The following is a 21628-nucleotide window of genomic DNA, read 5'->3' as shown; positions in this document are numbered from 1 at the left end:
AGGGGGATAGAATATAAAATATATATATCTTGATGCACCTGTACAGGGCATTGGTGAGGCCGCAGCTGGAATACTGTGTGCAGTATTGGTCCCCTTATATGAGGAAGGATATATTGGCATTGGAGGGAGTGCAGAGAAGGTTCACCAGGTTGATACCGGAGATGAGGGGTTTGGATTATGAGGAGAGGCTGAGGAGATTGGGTTTGTACTCGTTGGAGTTTAGAAGGATGAGGGGGGATCTTATGGAGACTTATAAGATAATGCGGGGGCTGGATAGGGTGGAGGCGGAGAGATTCTTTCCACTTAGTAAGGAAGTTAAAACTAGAGGACACAGCCTCAAAATAAAGGGGGGTCGGTTTAAGACAGAGTTGAGGAGGAACTTCTTCTCCCAGAGGGTGGTGAATCTCTGGAATTCTCTGCCCACTGAGGTGGTGGAGGCTACCTCGCTGAATATGTTTAAAGCGCGGATGGATGGATTCCTGAGCGGTAAGGGAATTAAGGGTTATGGGGATCAGGCGGGTAAGTGGTACTGATCCACGTCAGATCAGCCATGATCTTATTGAATGGCGGGGCAGGCTCGAGGGGCTAGATGGCCTACTCCTGCTCCTATTTCTTATGTTCTTATGTTCTTATTCCCTTTCTGCCTCCAGGCTCCTAAACTGTGGTGCAACCACTTCTCCGAACGTGCTATCCATGCAGCTCCTCGCCTCATGGATGCACCACATTACCACTGCCACTCGCGTTCCAAAACCCAGAGCTCACGGTTCTGCAGCTGGTGACATTTCCTGCACAGTGATCATATAAGATACCAAAAATGTCCATGGCTTCCCATGTATTACAAGACATGTGTTCCGCACAATTGCCTGTCATGGCTTCAATTTGCATAGAATCATAGAAATCCTACAGTGCAGAAAGAGGCCATTTGGCCCATCGAGTCTGCACCGACCACAATCCCACCCAGGCCCTACCCCCTTATCCCCACATATTTACCCGCTAATCCCTCTAACCTACGCATCTCAGGACACTAAGGGGCAATTTTAGCATGGCCAATCAACCAAACCCGCACATCTTTGGACTGTGGGAGGAAACCAGAGCACCCGGAGGAAACCCACGCAGACATGAGGAGAATGTGCAAACTCCACACAGACAGTGACCCAAGCTGGGAATCGAACCCAGGTCCTTGGAGCTGTGAAGCAGCAGTGCTAACCACTGTGCTACCGTGCCGCACATTACTTCCCTCACATTAACTTTATTTTACTTATTTACTTATTTTACTTATGCAACTTTATTTTACCTTGCCTCAACTTAACTAATTTCCCTATTGCTTGTGTTTCTTAATTAAAGGTCAGTAACTACTTCTTTTAAAAATAATCTGATTTTCAAATTCTCAACTACTTGATGACCCTCCCGAACAACAGTTTCTCACCAATGAATTAACCTATGTTTCTCTTGTGATGTTAGTGAGTATTAGTGAGGGATCACTTTCGGACTAATGGGGTGCCACAGGGATTGCTGTTGGGACCCCAGCTATTCACAATATATATTAATGATTTAGATGAAGGAACAAAATGTAACATCTCAAAGTTTGCAGATAATACCAAGTTGAGGGAAGGTGAACTTGAAGTTACTTGACACCAAGGATGCAGGGATGCTGCAGAATGATCTGGACAGGTTGGGTGTGTGGGCAAATCAATGGCAGATGCAATATTATTTGGATAAATGTGAGGTTATTCACTTTGGAAGCAAAAACAAGAAGGCAGATGACTGCTTGAATGGCTGCAATTTGGGAGAGGGGAATGTGCAGTGGGTGTCCTTGTGCATCAGTCGCTGCAGGTAAGCATGCAGGTGGTAAAGAAGACAAATGGCATGTGGGCCTTCATTGCGAGAGGTTTTGAGTACAGGAACAGGGATGTGTTGTTGCAATTACAGTAAGAGTTTTAACAACACCAGGTTAAAGTCCAACAGGTTTATTTGGTAGCAAATGCCATTAGCTTTTGGAGCGCTGTTCCTTCGTCAGATGGAGTGGATATCTGCTCTCAAACAGGGCACAGAGACACAAAATCAAGTTACAGAATACTGAATAGAATACGAATCTCTACAACCAACCAGGTCTTAAAGATACAGACAATGTGAGTGGAGGGAGCATTAAGCACAGGTTAAAGAGATGTGTATTGTCTCCAGACAGGACAGCCAGTGAGATTCTGCAAGTCCAGGAGGCAAGCTGTGGGGGTCACTGATAGTGTGACATAAACCCAAGATCCCGGTTTAGGCCGTCCTCATGTGTGCGGAACTTGGCTATCAGTTTCTGCTCAACGACTCTGCGCTGTCGTGTGCCGTGAAGGCCGCCTTGGAGAACACTTACCCGAAGATCAGAGGCTGAATGCCCGTGACCGCTCATGGGCATCAGCATGCTCATGATTTACTAGGACACTATCGGGACTTGATGGTTAGAGTTATAAGGAGAGGCTGGATAGACTGGGACTTCTTTCCCTGTCCTGCTGACCTTTGGGTTTTAATCAGGGGATGTCAGAAAAGTTACCACAGGGATAACTGGCTTGTGGCGGCAAAACATTCATGGTGACGTTACTTATTGCTTCTTCAATGTCGGTTCTTCCTATCATTGTGAAGCAGAATTCACCAAGTGTTGAATTGTTCACCCATTAATAGGGAACGTGAGCTGGGATTGGACTGTCGTGAAACAGGTTAGTTTTTATCCTACTGATAAAAAGTGTTGTTGCAATAGTAATCCTGCTCAGTATGAGAGGAACCGCAGGTTCAGACATTTGGTGTGTGTGCTTGGCTTAGGAGCCAATGAAGCGAAGTTACCATCTGTGGGATTATGACTGAACGGCTCTAAGTCAGAATCCCGCCTAAGGTTAGGGGTGATCTTATAGAGGTCTATAAAATAATGAGGGGCATAGATAAGGTAAGAAACATCTTTTCCCAATGGTAGGGGAGACTAAAGCTGGAGGGCATAAGTTTAAGGTGAGAAGGGAGAGATACAAAAGGGTCCAGAGGGGCAGTTTTTTCACACACAGGGTGGTGAGTGTCTGGAATGAGCTGCCAGAAATAGTAGTAGATGCAGGTACAATTTTGTCTTTTAAGGAAGACACGGGACGGCACGGTGGCACAGTGATTAGCACTGATGTCTCACAGCGCCAGGGACCCAGGTTCAATTCCAGCCTTTGGTCACTGTCTGTGTGGAGTTTGCACATTCTCCCCTTGTCTGCGTGGGTTTCCTCCGGGTTCTCCAGTTTCCTCCCACACTCCAAAGATATACGGGTTGGGTTGATTGGCCATGCTAAATTGACCCTAGTGTCAAGGGGATTATCAGGATAAATATGTAGGGTTATGGGAATAGGGTCTGGGTGGGATTGTGGTCGGTGCAGTCTTGATGGGCCGAATGGCCTCCTTCATTGTAGGGATTCTATGATTCTATTCTATGAAAAAGCATTTACACAGTTACGTGGGTAAGATCAGTATAGCGTGATATGGGCCAAACGCAGGCAGTTGGGACTAGCTTAATGGTTAAAAACTGAATGGCATGGACAAGTTGGGCCAAAGGGCCTGTTTCCATGCTGTAAAAATCCATGGCCTGATGACTATGGCTCTGTGTTAGGTGCTGACTGCCTGGCTCAGAGTCCTCCCCTCACACTCTCCTCCACTGAACAAAGAAAATGACAGCACTGGAACAGGCCCTTTGGTCCTCCAAGCTTGCACCGACGATGCTGTCTGTGTGAACTAAAACACCCTATCCTTCCGGGGATCATATCCCTCTATTCCCATCTTATTCACGTATTTGTCCAGACGCCCCTTAAAAGCCACTATCATATCTGCTTCCACGACCTCCCCTGGCAGCGAGTCCCAGGCACCCACCACCCTCTATGTAAAAAACTTGCCTCATACATCTCCTGTAATCCTTGCCCCTCGCACCTTAAACTTATGCCCCCGAGTAATTGACTCTTGCATCCTGGGAAAAAGCTTCTGACTATCCACTCTGTCCATGCCACTCATAATCTTGCAGACTTCTATCAGATTGACCTTCAACCTCCATCATTCCAGTGAGAACAAACCAAGTTTCTCCAACCAGTGGTGTGCCTCAGGGATCAAAGAACAAAGAACAGTACAGCACAGGAAACAGGCCCTTCGGCCCTCCAAGCCTGTGCCGCTCCTTGGTCCAACTAGACCAATCGTTTGTATCCCTCCATTCCCAGACTGCTCATGTGACTATCCAGGTAAGTCTTAAACGATGTCTGCCTCCACCACCCTACTTGGCAGCGCATTCCAGGCCCCCACCACCCTCTGGGTAAAAAACATCCCTCTAATATCTGAGTTATACTTCGCCCCTCTCACCTTGAGCCCGTGACCCCTCATGATCGTCACTTCTGATCTGGGAAAAAGCTTCCCATCCTATCTATCCCCTTCATAATCTTGTACACCTCTATTAGATCTCCCCTCATTCTCCGTCTTTCCAGGGAGAATAACCCCAGTTTACCCAATCTCTCCTCATAGCTAAGACCCTCCATACCAGGCAACATCCTGGTAAACCTTCTCTGCACTCTCTCTAACGCCTCCACGTCCTTCTGGTAGTGCGGCGACCAGAACTGGACGCAGTACTCCAAATGTGGCCTAACCAGCGTTCTATACAGCTGCATCATCAGACTCCAGCTTTTATACTCTATACCCCGTCCTATAAAGGCAAGCATACCATGTGCCTTCTTCAGCACCTTCTCCACCTGTGTTGCCACCTTCAAGGATTTGTGGACTTGCACACCTCGGTCCCTCTGTGTTTCTGTACTCTTGATGGCTCTGCCATTTATTGTATAACTCCTCCCCACATTATTTCTTCCAAAATGCATCACTTCGCATTTATCTGGATTAAATTCCATCTGCCACCTCTCCGCCCAATTTTCCAGCCTATCTATATCCTGCTGTATTGCCCGACAATGCTCATCGCTATCCACAAGTCCAGCCATCTTCGTGTCATCCGCAAACTTGCTGATAGCACCAGTTACACCTTCTTCCAAATCATTTATATATATCACAAATAGCAGAGGTCCCAGTGCAGAGCCTTGCAGAACACCACTGGTCACAGACCTCCAGCCGGAAAAAGGCCCTTCGACTGTTACCCTCTGTCTCCTGTGGCCAAGCCAGTTCTCCACCCATCTAGCCACTTCTCCTTGTATCCCATGAGCCTTAACCTTCTTAACCATCCTGCCATGTGGGACTTTGTCAAATGCCTTACTGAAATCCATATAGACGACATCCACGGCCCTTCCTTCGTCAACCGTTTTTGTCACTTCCTCAAAAAGCTCCACCAAATTTGTAAGGCATGACCTCCCTCTTACAAAACCATGCTGTCTGTCACTAATGAGATTGTTCCGTTCTAAATGCACATACATCCTGTCTCTAGGAATCCTCTCCAACAACTTCCCTCCCACGGACGTCAAGCTCACCGGTCTATAATTTCCCGGGTTATCCCTGCTACCCTTCTTAAACAACGGGACCACATTCGCTATCCTCCAATCCTCAGGGACCTCACCTGTGTCCAAAGACGCGACAAAGATTTCCGTCAGAGGCCAGCAATTTCATCACTCGTCTCCCTGAGCAGTCTAGGATAGATGCCATCAGGCCCTGGGGCTTTGTCAGTTTTAATGTTCCCTAAAAAACCTAACACTTCCTCCTTGTAATGGAGATTTTCTCTCATGGGTCAACACCTCCCTCTGAGACACTCCCGGTTAACACGTCCCTCTCCTTCGTGAATACCGATGCGAAGTATTCATTTAGGATCTCCCCTATTCCCTTGGGTTCTAAGCATAATTCCCCTCCTTTGTCCCTGAGAGGTCCGATTTTCTCCCTGACAACTCTTTTGTTGCTAACGTCTGAATAGAATGCCTTAGGATTCTCCTTAATCCTACCTGCCTAGAACATCTCGTGACCTCTTTTTGCCCTTCTAACTCCCCGTTTGAGTTCTTTCCTACTCTCTCTGTATTCCTCCAGAGCTCCATCTGTTTTCTGTTGCCTGGACTTAACGTACGCCTCCCTTTTCATTTTAATCAGATCCTCAATTTCCCTGGTTATCCACGGCTCTCGAATCCTACCTTTCCTACCTTTCCTTTTTACAGGCACATGCCTATCCTGCAGCTTTATCAATTGTTCCTTAAAAGAGTCCCACATGCCAGACGCGGACTTACCCTCGAACATCCTCTCTCAATCAAGATCCACCAATTCCTGCCTAATCCGGCTATAGTTAGCCTTCCCCCAATTTAGCACCCTACCCGTCGGACAACACTCATCCTTGTCCATTACTATCCTAAAGTTAACAGAGTTGTGGTCACTATTTGCCAAATGTTCCCCTACCGAAACTTTGACGACCTGACCGGGCTCATTTCCCAGAACTAGGTCCAGTATAGCCCCCCTCTCTAGTCGGGCTATCTACATACTGTTCCAAAGGACCTTCCAGTATGCATTTTACAAATTCCTCCCCGTCCGGAACCCCAGCTCTAAGCACTTTCCAGTCTATACCAGGGAAATTAAAGTCCCCCACTACAACAACCCTATTTTTTCTGCACCTATCCAGAATCTCCTGACATATCCTTTCCTCCACTTCCCGTGGGCTGTTGGGTGGTCTGTAGTACACCCCCAGCATACAATGCGAGTGACTGCACCCTTCCTGTTTCTGAGTTCCACCCACAGTGACTCAGTATATGACCCCTCTAAGTTGTCTCCCCTCTACACCGTGTTAATATGCTCCCTAACTAACATCGCTACTCCCCCACCTTTTTTAGCCCCTCCTCTGTCTCGCCTAAAACACTGGAATATTCAACTGCCAGTCCTGTCCTTTTAACCAAGTCTCCATCACCGCAACCACATTCAAATTCCGCGTAAGCATTAAGGCCCTAAGTTCATCTGTCTTACCCGTTACGCTCCTCGCATTGAAGCAGATGCACTCCAGACCTCCAGGCTCACTCAGGTCATCCTCCTCCAGAGTGCTCCTCTTCTTAGCTAGCCTTGCCCTGGCCCCCAGCTCAACCCCAGCCTCAGTACTTACTGACCTACTGTTCCCGCCACACTAGTTTAAATCCTGCCGAAATACTCCAGCAAAACTCCCAGCCAGGATATTTACTCCCTTCCAGTTAAGGTGTAACCCATCCTTTCTGTACAGTTGCCATCCTGACTTGAAGACTTCCCAGTTATCTATGAATTTAAAACCCTCCTTCTTGCACCAGTCCTTTAGCCATGCGTTCAACTGTAGAATCTCCCTGTTCCGAGCCTCATTTGCACTAGACAGCGGGAGCAGTCCAGAGATTGCTACCCTGGAGGCCTTACGTTTTAGCCTAGCACCCATCTCCCTGAATTTCTCTTGTATGACCCCCCTGCTCTTCCTACCTACATCATTTTCACCAATGTGTATAATTACGTCCGTTTGACTACCTTTTTTTAATATGCTTCCTACCCTCTCGGAGACATCCAGTACCCCGGCACCAGGGAGGCAGACTACCATCCTGGATTCTTGTTCGCTCCCACAGAACCGCCTGTCTGTGCCTCTAACCATTGCGTCCCCCACCACTATTGCTCTCCTAAACCCCTTCTTTCCCTTCCGGACAGTGCTGGGTCCACTGTTATTTGTCATTTATATTAATGATTTGGATGAGAATATAGGAGGCATGGTTAGTAAGTTTGCAGATGACATCAAGACTGGAACAGTATGTAGATAGCCCGACTAGAGAGGGGGGCTATACTGGACCTAGTTCTGGGAAATGAGCCCGGTCAGGTCGTCAAAGTTTCGGTAGGGGAACATTTGGCAAATAGTGACCACAACTCTGTTAACTTTAGGATAGTAATTTTGGTAGATTGAACCAGGGCAGGACTTACTCAGCTAATGGTAGGGCGTTGGGGAGAGTTACAGAACAAAGAGATCTAGGGGTACATGTTCATAGCTCCTTGAAAATGGAGTCTCAGGTGGACAGAGTGGTGAAGAAGGCATTCGGCATGCTTGGTTTCATCGGTCAGAACATTGAATACAGAAGTTTGTTGAAGTTGTACAAGACATTGGTAAGACCACACATGGAATACTGTGTGCAGTTCTGGTCACCCTATTATAGAAAGGATATTATTAAGCTAGAAACAGTACAGAAAAGATTTACTAGGATGCTACCGGGACTTGATGGTTTGAGTTATAAGGAGAGGCTGGATAGACTGGGACTTTTTTCCCTGGAGCATAGGAGGCTGAGGGGTGACCTTATAGAGGTCTATAAAATAATGAGAGGCATAGATCAACGAAATAGTCAATATCTTTTCCCAAAGGTAGGGGAGTCTAAAACTCGAGGGCAAAAGCTTAAGGTGAGAGGGGAGAGATACAAAAGTGTTCAGAGGGGCAACTTTTTCACACAGAGGGTGGTGAGTGTCTGGAACAAGCTGCCAGAGGTAGTAGTGGAGGCAGGTACAATTTTGTCTTTTAAAAAGCATTTAGACAGTTACTTGGGTAAGATGGGTATAGAGGGATATGGGCCAAATGCGGGCAATTGGGACTAGCTTAGGGGTTTTAAAAAAAGTTGGGCCGAAGGGCCTGTTTCCATGCTGTAAACCTCTATGACTCTATGACTCCTCTCCTCATAGCTAATGCCCTCCATACCAGGCAACATCCTGGTAAATCTTTTCAGTACCCTCTCCAAAGCCTCCACATCCTTCTGGTAGTGTGGCAACCAGAATTGAACAAGTGCAGCCTAACTAAGGTTTTATAAAGCTGTAACATGACTTGCCGATTGTTAAACTCAGTGCCCCGGCCGATGAAAGCAAGTATGCCGTATGCCTTCTTGACTACCTTCTCCACCTGCGTTGCCACTTTCAATATGTTCAATATGCCTGTGCAATAATTTCCCTACCACTGACATATGGTTCACTGGCCTGCAATTATCCTTGCTACCCTTCTTAAACAAAGGAACAACATTGGCTATTCTCCAATCCTCTGGGACCTCACCTGTAGCTAGTGAGGATACAAAGATTTCTCTCAAGGCCCCAGCAATTTCCTCCCTTGCCTCTCTCAGTATTCTGTGCTATATCCCATTAGGCCCTGGGTACTTGCCTACCTTAATGTTTCAGTGAGCTGTGTACCTGTACAACATGATCTCTCTGCCAATCAATACCCTTAAGGGTTCTGCCATTTACTGTATATTTCCCATCTGTATTAGATCTTCCAAAATGCATTACCTCACATTTGTCCGGAGTGAACTCCATCTGCCATCTCTCCGCCCAAGTCTTCAACCGATCTATATCCTGCTGTATCCTGTATCCTCCAACAATCCTCATCACTATCTGCAATTCCACCAACCTTTGTGTCTCCGCAAACTTACTAATCAAACCAGTTACAGTTTCCTCCAAATCATTTATATATATATATTACAAACAGCAAAGGTCCCAGCACTGGTCCCTGAGGAATGCCACTTGTCAAAGCCCTCCATTCCGAAACGCACCGTTCCATTGCTACCCTCTCTTCTATGACCAAACCAGTTCTATATCCATCTTGCCAGCTCACCTCTGATCCCATGCGGCTTCATCTTCTGCACCAGTCTGCCATGAGGGATCTTATCAAAGGCATTACTGAAGTCCATGTACACAACATCCACTGTCTTACCCTCATCAATCATTTTCATCACTTCCTCAAATACCTCGATCATGCTAATGAGACACGACTTTCCCTTCACAAACCATGTTATCTCTCGCTAATACGTCCACTTATTTCCAAGTGGGAGTAAATCCTGTCTCGCAGAATCCTCTCCAATAATTTCGCTGCCACAATCGCAAGGCTCACTGGCCTGTAATTACCTAGATTATCCTTGCTACTCTTAAACAAAGGAACAACATTGGCTATTCTCCAGTCCTCTGAGACCTCCGCTGAGCAGAGACTGATCGCCAAGTTGCGCACACATGAGGATGGCCTCAACTGGGGTCTTGGGTTCATGTCACACTATCTGTGACCCCCACGACTTGCCTGGGCTTGCAAAATCTCACTAACTGTCCTGGCTGGAGACAATACACATCTCTTTAACCTGTGCTTAACCCTCTCTCCACTCACATTGTCTGTACCTTTAAGACTTGATGACCTGTAAAGACTCGCATTCCACCCATTATTTTGTAAATTGAGTTTGTGTCTTTATATGCCCTGTTTGTGAACTGAAATCCCACTCACCTGATGATGAAGAAGCAGCGTTTCGAAAGCTAGTGGCTTTTGCTACCAAATAAACCTGTTGGACTTTAACCTGGTGTTGTGAGACTACTTACTGTGTGTACTTCCCCTGTAGCCAGTGAGGTTACAAAAATTTGTCTCAAGGCCCCAGCAATTTCTTCCCTTGCTTCTCTCAATATTCTGGGGTATATCCCATCAGGCTCTGTGGACTTGTCTACCTTAATGTTTTCCAAGACCCCCAGTACCTCCTCCTTTTTGATCTCAACATGACCCAAACTACCTGCACATCCTTCCCCAGACTCATCATTCACCAAATCCTTCTCTTTGGTGAATACTGACACAAAGTACTCATTTAATACCTTGCCCATTTCCTCTGTAGGAAAACATTGCTGTCTCTCTCAGCTTCAAGTAGCTTTTAAGCTTGAATATTCTGTGTAAACCCCAGCTTCCCCTGCCACATGACCGTATCGGCCAATCATCCCAATGAAGCCCCACTCTGCAAAATCCTTGGGGAAAATCTCAGAAAAGCATTAGTTGAGATTAAAACCAACATTCTGGCCATTAGAAACAATCATGCTGTTGCATCAACAATTCAGGATGCTGGTAGATACTGCTGCAGTTCTGACAAAATGCCAGGGACTGCTCAAAACATCCTGCAGAGAAACATGATTAAAATGCATTTCTTAAAGGCACAGTATCATCACTGAATTAAAAATCTGTCTATCTTCTCCTTAGACTTACTCGATGTCCCGGCTGGGGTAATGAATTCCACAGATTCACAGCCCTTTGAGAAAGTAATTTCTCCTCATCTCTTTTAAATCGGCTACTCCTTGTCCTGAAACTATGATCTCTTGTTCTGGATTGCCCCACAAGAAGAAACATCCGCTCTATGTCTACTTTGTCAATCCCCCTTATCATCCTGTTTGCCTCAATTAAATCTCCTCTCATTCTTCTAAACTCTATGAGTGTAGGCCTAAACTGCCCAATCTATTTTCAGTGGACCACTTCTCTGGAGTTGATCTACTGAAGCTCCTCTGAACTACCTCCAATGCAATGACATCCCGCCTCAAGTAAAGGGACCAAATCGGTACACAATATTCTAAGTGCAGTCTCACTAATGCCTTGTACAGTTACAGCAAAACTTCATTACTTTTATATTCTATTCCTTTAACAAAAAATGCCAAATATTTGCAGGATAGGAGGTTACAGGGAAGGGGCATCAACAGGGCAGGAGGGTGGCTTTCCATGTGCCCCCCCTTCCCAATGCCAGGCCCCTTGGTGAAGTACTGAGTGCATGAAAATGAGGGCCCCTCCTGGAGCTGGCAGGCAAGGCCAGTAGGTGCCCTTCTCATGCTCCCTGTATGATGTATCCATTGCCTGCTGTTGGGTTAATACCAGCAGCAGCAGCAGGATGACGCCCTTTATTGAGCATGAATTGCCCACTTATGGGCCTCAATTGGCAGTGGCACAGAAAGGTCATTTACGGGCCCTCCCACCAGGGATTTAATTGGTGAAAGATGACAACACCAGCCAACCTCCTGTCTGATTAGATGCCCCCTCATAACCAAACGCTCTTCTCTCTGGGAAGGATGTAGGATTCCTTGCACTCATCATATTTGCAGGTCTCCCTATCAACCTCCTCCAGATGAAGATGATCCTGCACATCATACAGAGAGAGTGATTCCCTGTAAAATCCACCCTGTGGGGTAGCTCGTGGCTCAGTCCTTCACGGCACTCAGCATGGCTTCCAGACCATTCCGTCCAGTAACCGTCATCGCCCACCACACTCCCGCTCCTTCCCCAGCGAGTTTTATTTCTGACTGGCCTATCAAGATGCTCCAAGATGAAATGGGTAACTTTGTCCCACAAGGGCTGCTTGCATTGTAATTTCCTAGCCATGGGCAGGCAGCCAACCTCACTTTCTCTGTTCTCTCACACGGTTCCGTGTGACCACACAACTGAACCTGTGTTCCTAACCATCTTTGACAGGTTTTGTTTGTATCGCTGTCATGCCTGGAGTTTGGTCCACTGTTAATCTTTATCTAATGATAGTGAAGGACATATCAGGCCAGTTTTGTCCCTGCTATATCTATGTTGTGTGTACTGCCAGTTTGAACTGCAACCACTGTTATGTGTGCATAGATCCCTGAAGGTTGGGAATCAAGTAGATAGGGTTGTTAAGAAGGCATATGGTGTCTTGGCGTTTATTGGTAGGGGGATTGAATTTAGGAGTCGTGGCGTTATGTTGCAACTGTACACAACTCTGGTGCGGCCGCACTTGGAGTACTGTGTGCAGTTCTGGTCCCCACATTACAGGAAGGATGTGGAGGCTTTGGAGAGGGTGCAGAGGAGGTTTACCAGGATGTTGCCTGGTATGGAGGGGAGATCCTATGAGGAGAGGCTGAGGGATTTGGGATTGTTTTCGCTGGAAAGGCGGCGGCTAAGAGGGGATCTTATTGAAACATATAAGATGATTAGAGGTTTAGATAGGGTGGATAGTGATAGCCTTTTTCCTCTGATGGAGAAATCCAGCACGAGGGGGCATGGCTTTAAATTGAGGGGGGGTAGTTATAGAACCTTGGGTTATAGGGTCTGAAAATAGATAAATCCCCTGGTCCGGATGGGATTTATCCAAGGATTCTCTGGGAGGCAAGAGAAGTGATTGCAGAGCCTCTGGCTCTGATCTTCAGGTCGTCGTTGGCCTCTGGTATAGTACCAGAAGATTGGAGGTTAGCGAATGTTGTCCCATTGTTTAAGAAGGGGAACAGAGACTTCCCCGGGAATTATAGACCGGTGAGTCTCACTTCTGTTGTCGGCAAGATGTTGGAAAAAATTATAAGGGATAGGATTTATAGTTATTTGGAGAGTAATGAATTGATAGGTGATAGTCAGCATGGTTTTGTGGCAGGTAGGTCGTGCCTTACTAACCTTATTGAGTTTTTTGAGAAAGTGACCAAGGAGGTGGATGGGGGCAAGGCAGTGGACGTGGTATATATGGATTTTAGTAAGGCGTTTGATAAGGTTCACCATGGTAGGCTTCTGCAGAAAATGCAGATGTATGGGATTGGGGGTGATCTAGGAAATTGGATCAGGAATTGGCTAGCGGATAGGAAACAGAGGGTGGTGGTTGATAGTAAATATTCATCATGGAGTGCGGTTACAAGTGGTGTACCTCAGGGATCTGTTTTGGGGCCACTGCTGTTTGTAATATTTATTAATGATCTGGATGAGGGTATAGTTGGGTGGATTAGCAAATTTGCTGATGACACCAAAGTCGGTGGTGTGGTAGACAGTGAGGAAGGGTGTCGTAGTTTGCAGGAAGACTTAGACAGGTTGCAAAGTTGGGCCGAGAGGTGGCGGATGGAGTTTAATGCGGAGAAGTGTGAGGTAATTCACTTTGGTAGGAATAACAGATGTGTTGAGTATAGGGCTAACGGGAGGACTTTGAATAGTGTGGAGGAGCAGAGGGATCTAGGTGTATGTGTGCATAGATCCCTGAAAGTTGGGAATCAAGTAGATAAGGTTGTTAAGAAGGCATATGGTGTCTTGGCGTTTATTGGTAGGGGGATTGAATTTAGGAGTCGTAGCGTTATGTTGCAACTGTACACAACTCTGGTGCGGCCGCACTTGGAGTACTGTGTGCAGTTCTGGTCCCCACATTACAGGAAGGATGTGGAGGCTTTGGAGAGGGTGCAGAGGAGGTTTACCAGGATGTTGCCTGGTATGGAGGGGAGATCCTATGAGGAGAGGCTGAGGGATTTGGGATTGTTTTCGCTGGAAAGGCGGCGGCTAAGAGGGGATCTTATTGAAACATATAAGATGATTAGAGGTTTAGATAGGGTGGATAGTGATAGCCTTTTTCCTCTGATGGAGAAATCCAGCACGAGGGGGCATGGCTTTAAATTGAGGGGGGGTAGTTATAGAACCGATGTCAGGGGTAGGTTCTTTACCCAGAGGGTGGTGAGGGATTGGAATGCCCTGCCAGCATCAGTAGTAAATGCGCCTAGTTTGGGGGCGTTTAAGAGATCCGTAGATAGGTTCATGGACGAAAAGAAATTGGTTTAGGTTGGAGGGTCACAGTTTTTTTTTAACTGGTCGGTGCAACATCGTGGGCCGAAGGGCCTGTTCTGCGCTGTAATGTTCTATGTTCTATGTTCTATGATGTCAGGGGTAGGTTCTTTACCCAGAGGGTGGTGAGGGATTGGAATGCCCTGCCAGCATCAGTAGTAAATGCGCCTAGTTTGGGGGCGTTTAAGAGATCCGTAGATAGGTTCATGGACGAAAAGAAATTGGTTTAGGTTGGAGGGTCACAGTTTTTTTTTAACTGGTCGGTGCAACATCGTGGGCCGAAGGGCCTGTTCTGCGCTGTAATGTTCTATGTTCTATGTTCACTCACCTGAGGAAGGAGCAGCGCTCTGAAAGTTCCAAATAAACCTGTTGGACTTTAACTTGGTGTTGTGAGACATATTGCTGTGCCCATTCAGTCCAACGCCGGCATCTCCACATCACAGTTTGAACTGAAGGAAGTCATTACGAGCTTGTTTTTAGCTGGGAGCAACAATTTGTGAAGGTGGTGATTGCCACCTACTGGAATTTTGAATGTCATACACAAAGGACTGAACAGAATTTTATAGGGCTGTTATTTAGTCAGGGTGATGTTTCTACTTGTCTTTTAGGTGACAGGAGGGAATCAGTTAATGGCACTCTGACCTCTGCGTCGGCTGTTTGCAGGTTCAAATTCCACTCCGGGCACTTGAATGATAATTCAGGCCCCAGTTCAAGGCTAGTGGAGAGCACTTCAAAATGCATCTTTTGCTCTCTCGGGTGAATATTAAAGGTTCCACAATACTGTTCAAAGAAGAACAAAAAAAACTCACACCATTGTCTTGGCCATTATTAATCCCTCAACCAGCTTCATTAAAACAGATCATTTGGTCTTTGTCACATTGTGAGATCTTGCTGTGCATAGATTGGCTGCAGCGTATCCTACGTTACAACACTAACTGGATGTTAAAATTGGCTGTAATTCTTTTCGAGACGTCTTGAGGTTGTGGAGGGTGCCAATTAAATGCAAGCTTTTTTCGCAAAGGAGAGAAAATTATCATCAAAATGTAGCTAAATGACAGGCAAGACCTTCCATATAAGATGCAAAACTGTAGAAATACACCTCCTGAGCACAGCTTCAAGAACTGTCAGTCACTGTGTTCAGCATGAGGTCTCAACAAAACCATTTTATTCTTGGCCCTGGGCTATAACTCATGACTTTGAGAGAACCTTTTAGTTGGGGTGGGGAATACAGTGAAGTAAAACCCAGCCTGTTTTTGGGACATGTCACCTAGTTTGTGCTTCTGAAAATTTTCTGTTGTCATCAATTCCTTATTCCCTACTCCTAGTTGAAGGGTCAGTCACAACAGGACATAGGTTCAAAGTGAGGCGCAGGAGGTTTAAGGGGGATGTGAGGAAAAACATTTTTACCCAGAGAGTTGTGATGGTCTGGAATGCACTGCCTGGGAGGGTAGTTGAGGCAGGTCACCTCATATCCTTTAAAACGTACCTGGATGAGCACTTGGCATGTCATAACATTCAAGTCTATGGGCCAAATGTTAGTAAATGGGATTAGGTCGGTAGAATAGGTGCAGATTCGATGGGCCATAAGGCCTCTTCTGCAGTGTGATACTCGAATTTTATGAAATAGTGGCCAGGGATCCTTCCAAACTGTCGAAAAAGGCAGACAGCCCCTTGGTTAATTCCTCAATTCAACTGAGCAGCGAGAGAGAGAGACAGAATGAATTTGTAAAGAGTGGGTTATACCTGACGAATCAGTTCAAATCCCACCATGGCAACTGAGAAATTTAAATTCAATTCATTAATTAATCTGGAATCAACATCTCATCTCATCAATTATGATCATGAAACTACGACTCAAAGACAATTGGAGATATTGGCCTTGTTCGAATTACACTTGTATCCCAAGAATGAATTTTAAAAATACATTGCAAACTCTTTGATAACCTACTTAATCAAAGAATCATATAATCTCTTGAGGAAAGGAACCAATCACAGATATTTTATTTTTGGTGCTTAATTTCAATTAATTTGTCAGGCTCCAATCAAATTCCAAGCCTACTGCACAATATGCACTGAATCTTCCCAATACAGCCGACAAAATGAGCCCATGAGCCCCACATACTCTTCACCTGGCCAAATACTTGGGCGGCACGGTAGCACAGTGGTTAGCACTGCTGCTTCACAGCTCCAGGGTCCCGGGTTCGATTCCTGGCTCGGGTCACTGTCTGTGTGGAGTTTGCACATTCTCCTCGTGTCTGTGTGGGTTTCCTCCGGGTGCTCCGGTTTCCTCCCACAGTCCAAAGATGTGCGGGTTAGGTTGATTGGCCAGGTTAAAAATTGCCCCTTAGAGTCCTGAGATGCGTAGGTTAGTGGGATTAGCGGGTAAATATGTGGGGGTAGGGCCTGGGTGGGATTGTGGTCGGTGCAGACTCGATGGGCCGAATGGCCTCCTTCTGCACTGTAGGGTTTCTATGATTACTTTCATAATAGAGAAGGCAATAGTTGAGATCACTCGGACCAAGTTGGCCCAGTTTCCCTTTTGTGATGGTGACTCCCCTTTTGTTCCTATTCCAGAGAAAACTCTTGATCTCATTTGCGCCACAAAGCAGATTTTGTTTCTCAACAGTCTTGTCTTCTGGTTTGATGCATGTATTAACTCTTGTGTCTGTGTCTCTCTGCAGGGCTGAAAGGAGATGATTTCCTTGTGCTGGGCCTGCGAAATGGAAGTGTAGTTTACAGCTTTAATTTAGGTTCCGGCACTACTGTAATACTCAGTGAGCCTTTGGATCTGGTCCTCAAGGTGCACGTCATTCATTTAGGAAGGTCCCTCAAGACCGGATGGCTGAAGGTTGGTATGGGTTGTTGGGGTGTGAGAAGTGGAGGGGAGCAGCTTATTTCCTGCTTTAAAAAATAGACCCTTTCACAATCCTTTTGAACATCCCTTGTTTAAATAGAGAAGAATATCCAGGAATGATAACAAGGTTATGATTCAGTCAAGTGGTCCAAGTGATGATGCTACCAGCAACATGCATTCTCAGAATGTGGACAACGTTGACTTGGTCACAATAGCTGGCCAAGTCTTGTTGTCCTGAGAATGTTGTGCTGAGGCACGTGGTTCTATACCAAAGGTGAGAATATTGTTCCTCAGTAACCTCTTGGTGTCTCTTTCTTACATTATAATATTGGCCACACCTCAAAACTACTTAATTGACAGTACCTTGGGACATCCTGAGGTTGTGAAAGGCGTGATATAAATACAAGTCTTTTTCTTGAGAGAGAGGAGAAAAATCAACTCTTTCACCATCTCAGAGCTGCAAGTGATCAGGAACAGATTATCTCGAAAATAAAAACATAGAATCATTTTACATTTCTCCAGTCTTAGCTCTGACAAAGGATCATCCAGACTCAAAACGTTGGCTCTATTCTCTCTCCACAGATGCTGTCAGACTTGCTGAGATTTTCCAGCATTTTCTGTTTTCGTTTCAGATTCCAGCATCTGCACTATTTTGCCTTTACATTTCTCCAATGTCATTTAGCAAATGTATAATTGTTACACGATAATTTTAAATTCCTCTCTGGCCAAAGGAGAGGTGCTGGAGGACAGCCAATGTAGTACAAGTACTCAAGAAGGGAGGAAACTGCAGGTCAGCCAACCTAACCTCAGTGGTGGGGAAACTATTGGAAGCAACTCTGAGAAACAGAATTAATCTGTGTTTGGGGAGACAGGATTAATCAAGAATAGTCAGCATGGTTTTGTTAAGGCGAGGTCATGTCTGCCCAATTTTACTGCATTTTTTGAAGGGGTGATCAGGTGTGTAGATGAGGGCAATGCATTGACAGAGTCTTCTTGGACTTAGCAAGGTTTTTGACAAGGTCCCACATGGGAGATTGATAGCGAGGGTAAGAGCCGATGAGATCCAAGGAAATTTGGCAAATTAGATCCAGAAATGGCTGAGTAGCAGGAAGCAATGGGGTGATGGTGGAAGGATGTTTTTCTGACCAGAAGCCTGTGTCCAGTGGAGTCCCACAGGAATCAGTGTTGGGGACCATGATGTTTGTGGTTTATATAAATGATTTAGACTTGAATATAAGTATATTATCAGTAAGTTTGTGGATGATATGAAAATTGATAGGGTGGTAAATAGTGAGGAGGATAGTCTTAGATTACAGGAGGATATAGATGGGCTGGTCAGAATAGAGTATGACCTGAAGAAGGGGCTTGGAGCTCCGAAAGCTTGTGTGGCTTTTGCTACCAAATAAACCTGTTGGACTTTAACCTGGTGTTGTTAAACTTCTTACAGAATAGAGTAAACAGGAAGAAACTTTTTCCCTTGGTGGAGGGATCAATGACTAGGAGGCATAGATTTAAGGTAAGGAGCAGAAGGTTTAGAGGGGATTTGAGGAAAGCCTTTTTCAACAAAAGGGTGGTGGGAGTCTGGAACTCACTGCCTGAAAGGATGATGGAGTCAGAGACCCTCATTACATTTAAGATGTATTTAGATGTGTACTTGCGATGCCAAAGCATACAAGGCTATGGGCAAGTGCTGGAAAATGGGATTAGAATAGTTGGGTGGTCTGTCTTTGACCAGCACTGGTGTGATGGGCCGAAGGGTCTTTTTCTGTGCTGTATACCTCTCTGATTCTATGACCATGATTCCTACGTACACTACAAACTGTTTACACACTGAACACATACATGTACTCACTTCATACAGACACGAAATACAATTGAAACACTGAACACACACACACACACATAGACACACACACGCAAAAGAGGAAGTGAAACCATAGCTGTTAATCAGGTTTAGTCTATTTAAATAAGCGGCTTATTGATTAGGAGCCCTGAGTATTCTTCCCCCCCTCCTGACCGCCCCAGACACGCAGTTTATTGAATGGCAGCCAATCAGCACCCTGAAAGATGCATGACACTCAATTGAAAGCAGCCTTCAAAATTTCTCACAAGGAATTGTTGCCATCTGGCCCTTGACTGGCCAAAGTCACCGCAACTGCACTCCCCTAATAAGCCAGAACTGTATATAAGCTGCAAGAATGGACACAGAGCCAGTCACGCTACGAAGATGTCTTCGAGGAAACCTGCCCCAGGATTCGCCGAGGCCGATCAGGGCCGCCTGCTTGATGCTGCGGAGAAGAGGCGCCAGCGGATCCTCCTCAGTCAGGGCCCTTGCCCAAGGGGTGCAGCCGCCACAGCATCGTGGGAGGAGGCAGCAGATGCTGTGAATGCCAGGAGGCTGACACCACAGTCTGGACAGCAGTGCAAAAACAAACTGTACAACATTCTTTGAGCAGCACGGGTGAGTGAACATCCCACTTGGAACACCACACATGGTTGGCATAGATCTCAAACCATGCTTCAACACCAGAAGGGCATGCAACAAGGCTCCCTTCCCCCAGGAACAGAATCTAACCCCTTCCCCTCACCCTTCAAGCACCCTCACGAGCACCCTTCAATGATGACCGTTTCCCCCAAAATTGCCAGCACAATGTCCAAGACACAGGCACACATTGCACACTATGCACTTCAATGCTTGCTATCCACCTTATGTTTCCGCAGGAAAAAAGCATGCATAACCACCGCAAGAGGGCACAGACTGATAGTGGTGTGCCTGACCTGCGGCAGCTGACCAGCTTCGAACAGTGTGCCATGGAGCTGGCAGGGGTTGATGGAGCATCCAGAATGTGACGCACAGTCAGGTCGGCGTCCAGCATGCAAGTGAGCTTAAGCGTAGCCCTCAACCTAGGTCCTCCTCGAAGTATGTGTGATGCTGCATCGAATTATTTATGTCCCTCTCCATAACATGTGTTCTTTATTGCAGATCTGGACTCAGCTCTGGAGCAAAGTCCCCACGACCTCCTGGATGACACCTCGGAGGGAGGCGCTGAAGAATCCTCTGAGGACAGCACCAGTGAAGCAGCATCTACCACACAACCCACCAACACAGAGACTATCACCACGGTGGGTACTTTTAGTACTGAAGCTTCTAGGTCACTTACTGGTGAGCACATCACAGACACTGATACATATCAGGTGGAGGTGGGCACATCTGAGGGTTCGGGCACACGGAGGTCTGCTGGAGGCAAGGATTCAGCTGTCCCCAAGCCAGATGCCGGGCCTCGGGGTTCGTTCATTCCAAGGCTGGTGTAGATGCATCAGCAAACCTGGGGAGTTGTGAAAGGGCAGTCAGCAACCATACTACAACTGCAAGGCTGTTTAGGGGAGTCCAACAGAGTGCTGTTGCAGGAGATGGTGCCAACACAGCGTGCGGACCAGGCCACTGCAAGAGTGGCGGCCGCAGTGGAAAGTCTGGCTCAGGGATCTGTCCTCATGGGTGACAGGGTCCAGGCCATCCTGGAGAACAGAGGGCGAGGGTGTTGCCGGCATCCAGGAGACACATCGTTCCATGGCCATGGGTATCGGGGGCATGTAGGAGACACTTTCCCTAACATCCACCAGACCCTTGGTGCAAGTCCTCTCCCGGGCTTCCTCCCCCAATTGCCCCACAAACATGTGCCCCCCAACCCTTACTGTTACGTGGGCCAGAATGGCAACATGCATTCAAAGAACAGGCAGCAGCTAGGCTTGAGTGGCACCAGGGGTAGGATCCCAGTGTGCACAACAGCGAGTCGTCATCATCCTCCAGCCTTCAACCAAGACTCGCAATTATTGTCAGCCCAGGCCCATTAACAGGTTTGGATGTTTCTGGGGGACAGGATGGTAGGAGGAAAGAGGCTGGAGAAGGGTGAGGGCCCTTGAGGTTTGAGGGTCCACTTCGGTTTGGAGGGGGAAATGGCAGCTGCACTTGCTCCTGGGGCGTGGTGGATGTGTGTAGGTTGCGACTCCCTCACTGCACAGCACCAGCTAGGTGAAGTGGGCTGCAATTAAGGCATCCCTTGCTGCCCTTTCCTGCTGGACACCTGCCATCGCCGCCCACCCCCGTTCCTCTGGCTCCTCATATGGCAGGACGTCCCCCTCGCCGCGCCTCCTCCTCCTCCTGCTCTAGCTGATCTCCCAGCTGCTGGGCAATGTTGTGCAGGACGCAGCAAACTATTATTATGCGTGATGCACGCATAGGGAGGGCGCCCCCCCAGAGTGGTCCAAGCAGCGGAACTGCGTTTTAAGCAGGCCGATGCACCGCTCTACTATGGACTGGGTGGCTGCATGGGCCTTGTTTGTGGCAGGTTTCCACCTCGGACTTGGGCCTCCGCATAGGCATCATCAGCCATGACCTTAGCGGGTAATCTTTGTCATCCCGGCAGCCTGGGCTGGTCTTTAAAGAGGCCAGGGACCTCCGACTGTCTGAGGACAAAGCTGACGTGGAAACTTCCTGAATGGTGTGCATCGACCTGCATGAT

General features: G+C 46.9%; 1 protein-coding gene across 1 annotated transcript in view; it reads left to right on the top strand.

Annotated features, from left to right (window-relative positions):
* The window catches only part of eys (EGF-like photoreceptor maintenance factor), a 199570-nt gene that overhangs the window by 107293 nt on the left and 70649 nt on the right, over positions 1–21628 (top strand). Inside the window, exon 5 of the mRNA XM_078213594.1 lies at positions 16936–17102. Coding sequence (XP_078069720.1) covers positions 16936–17102 — 167 coding nt within the window. The remainder of the gene's footprint in view (positions 1–16935; positions 17103–21628) is intronic.

Source organism: Mustelus asterias, chromosome 5, assembly GCF_964213995.1.
Source record: "Mustelus asterias chromosome 5, sMusAst1.hap1.1, whole genome shotgun sequence".
Classification (NCBI taxonomy): domain Eukaryota; kingdom Metazoa; phylum Chordata; class Chondrichthyes; order Carcharhiniformes; family Triakidae; genus Mustelus; species Mustelus asterias.
The sequence above is the reverse complement of the archived record's forward strand: the minus strand, read 5'-3'. Positions and strand labels throughout refer to the sequence as shown.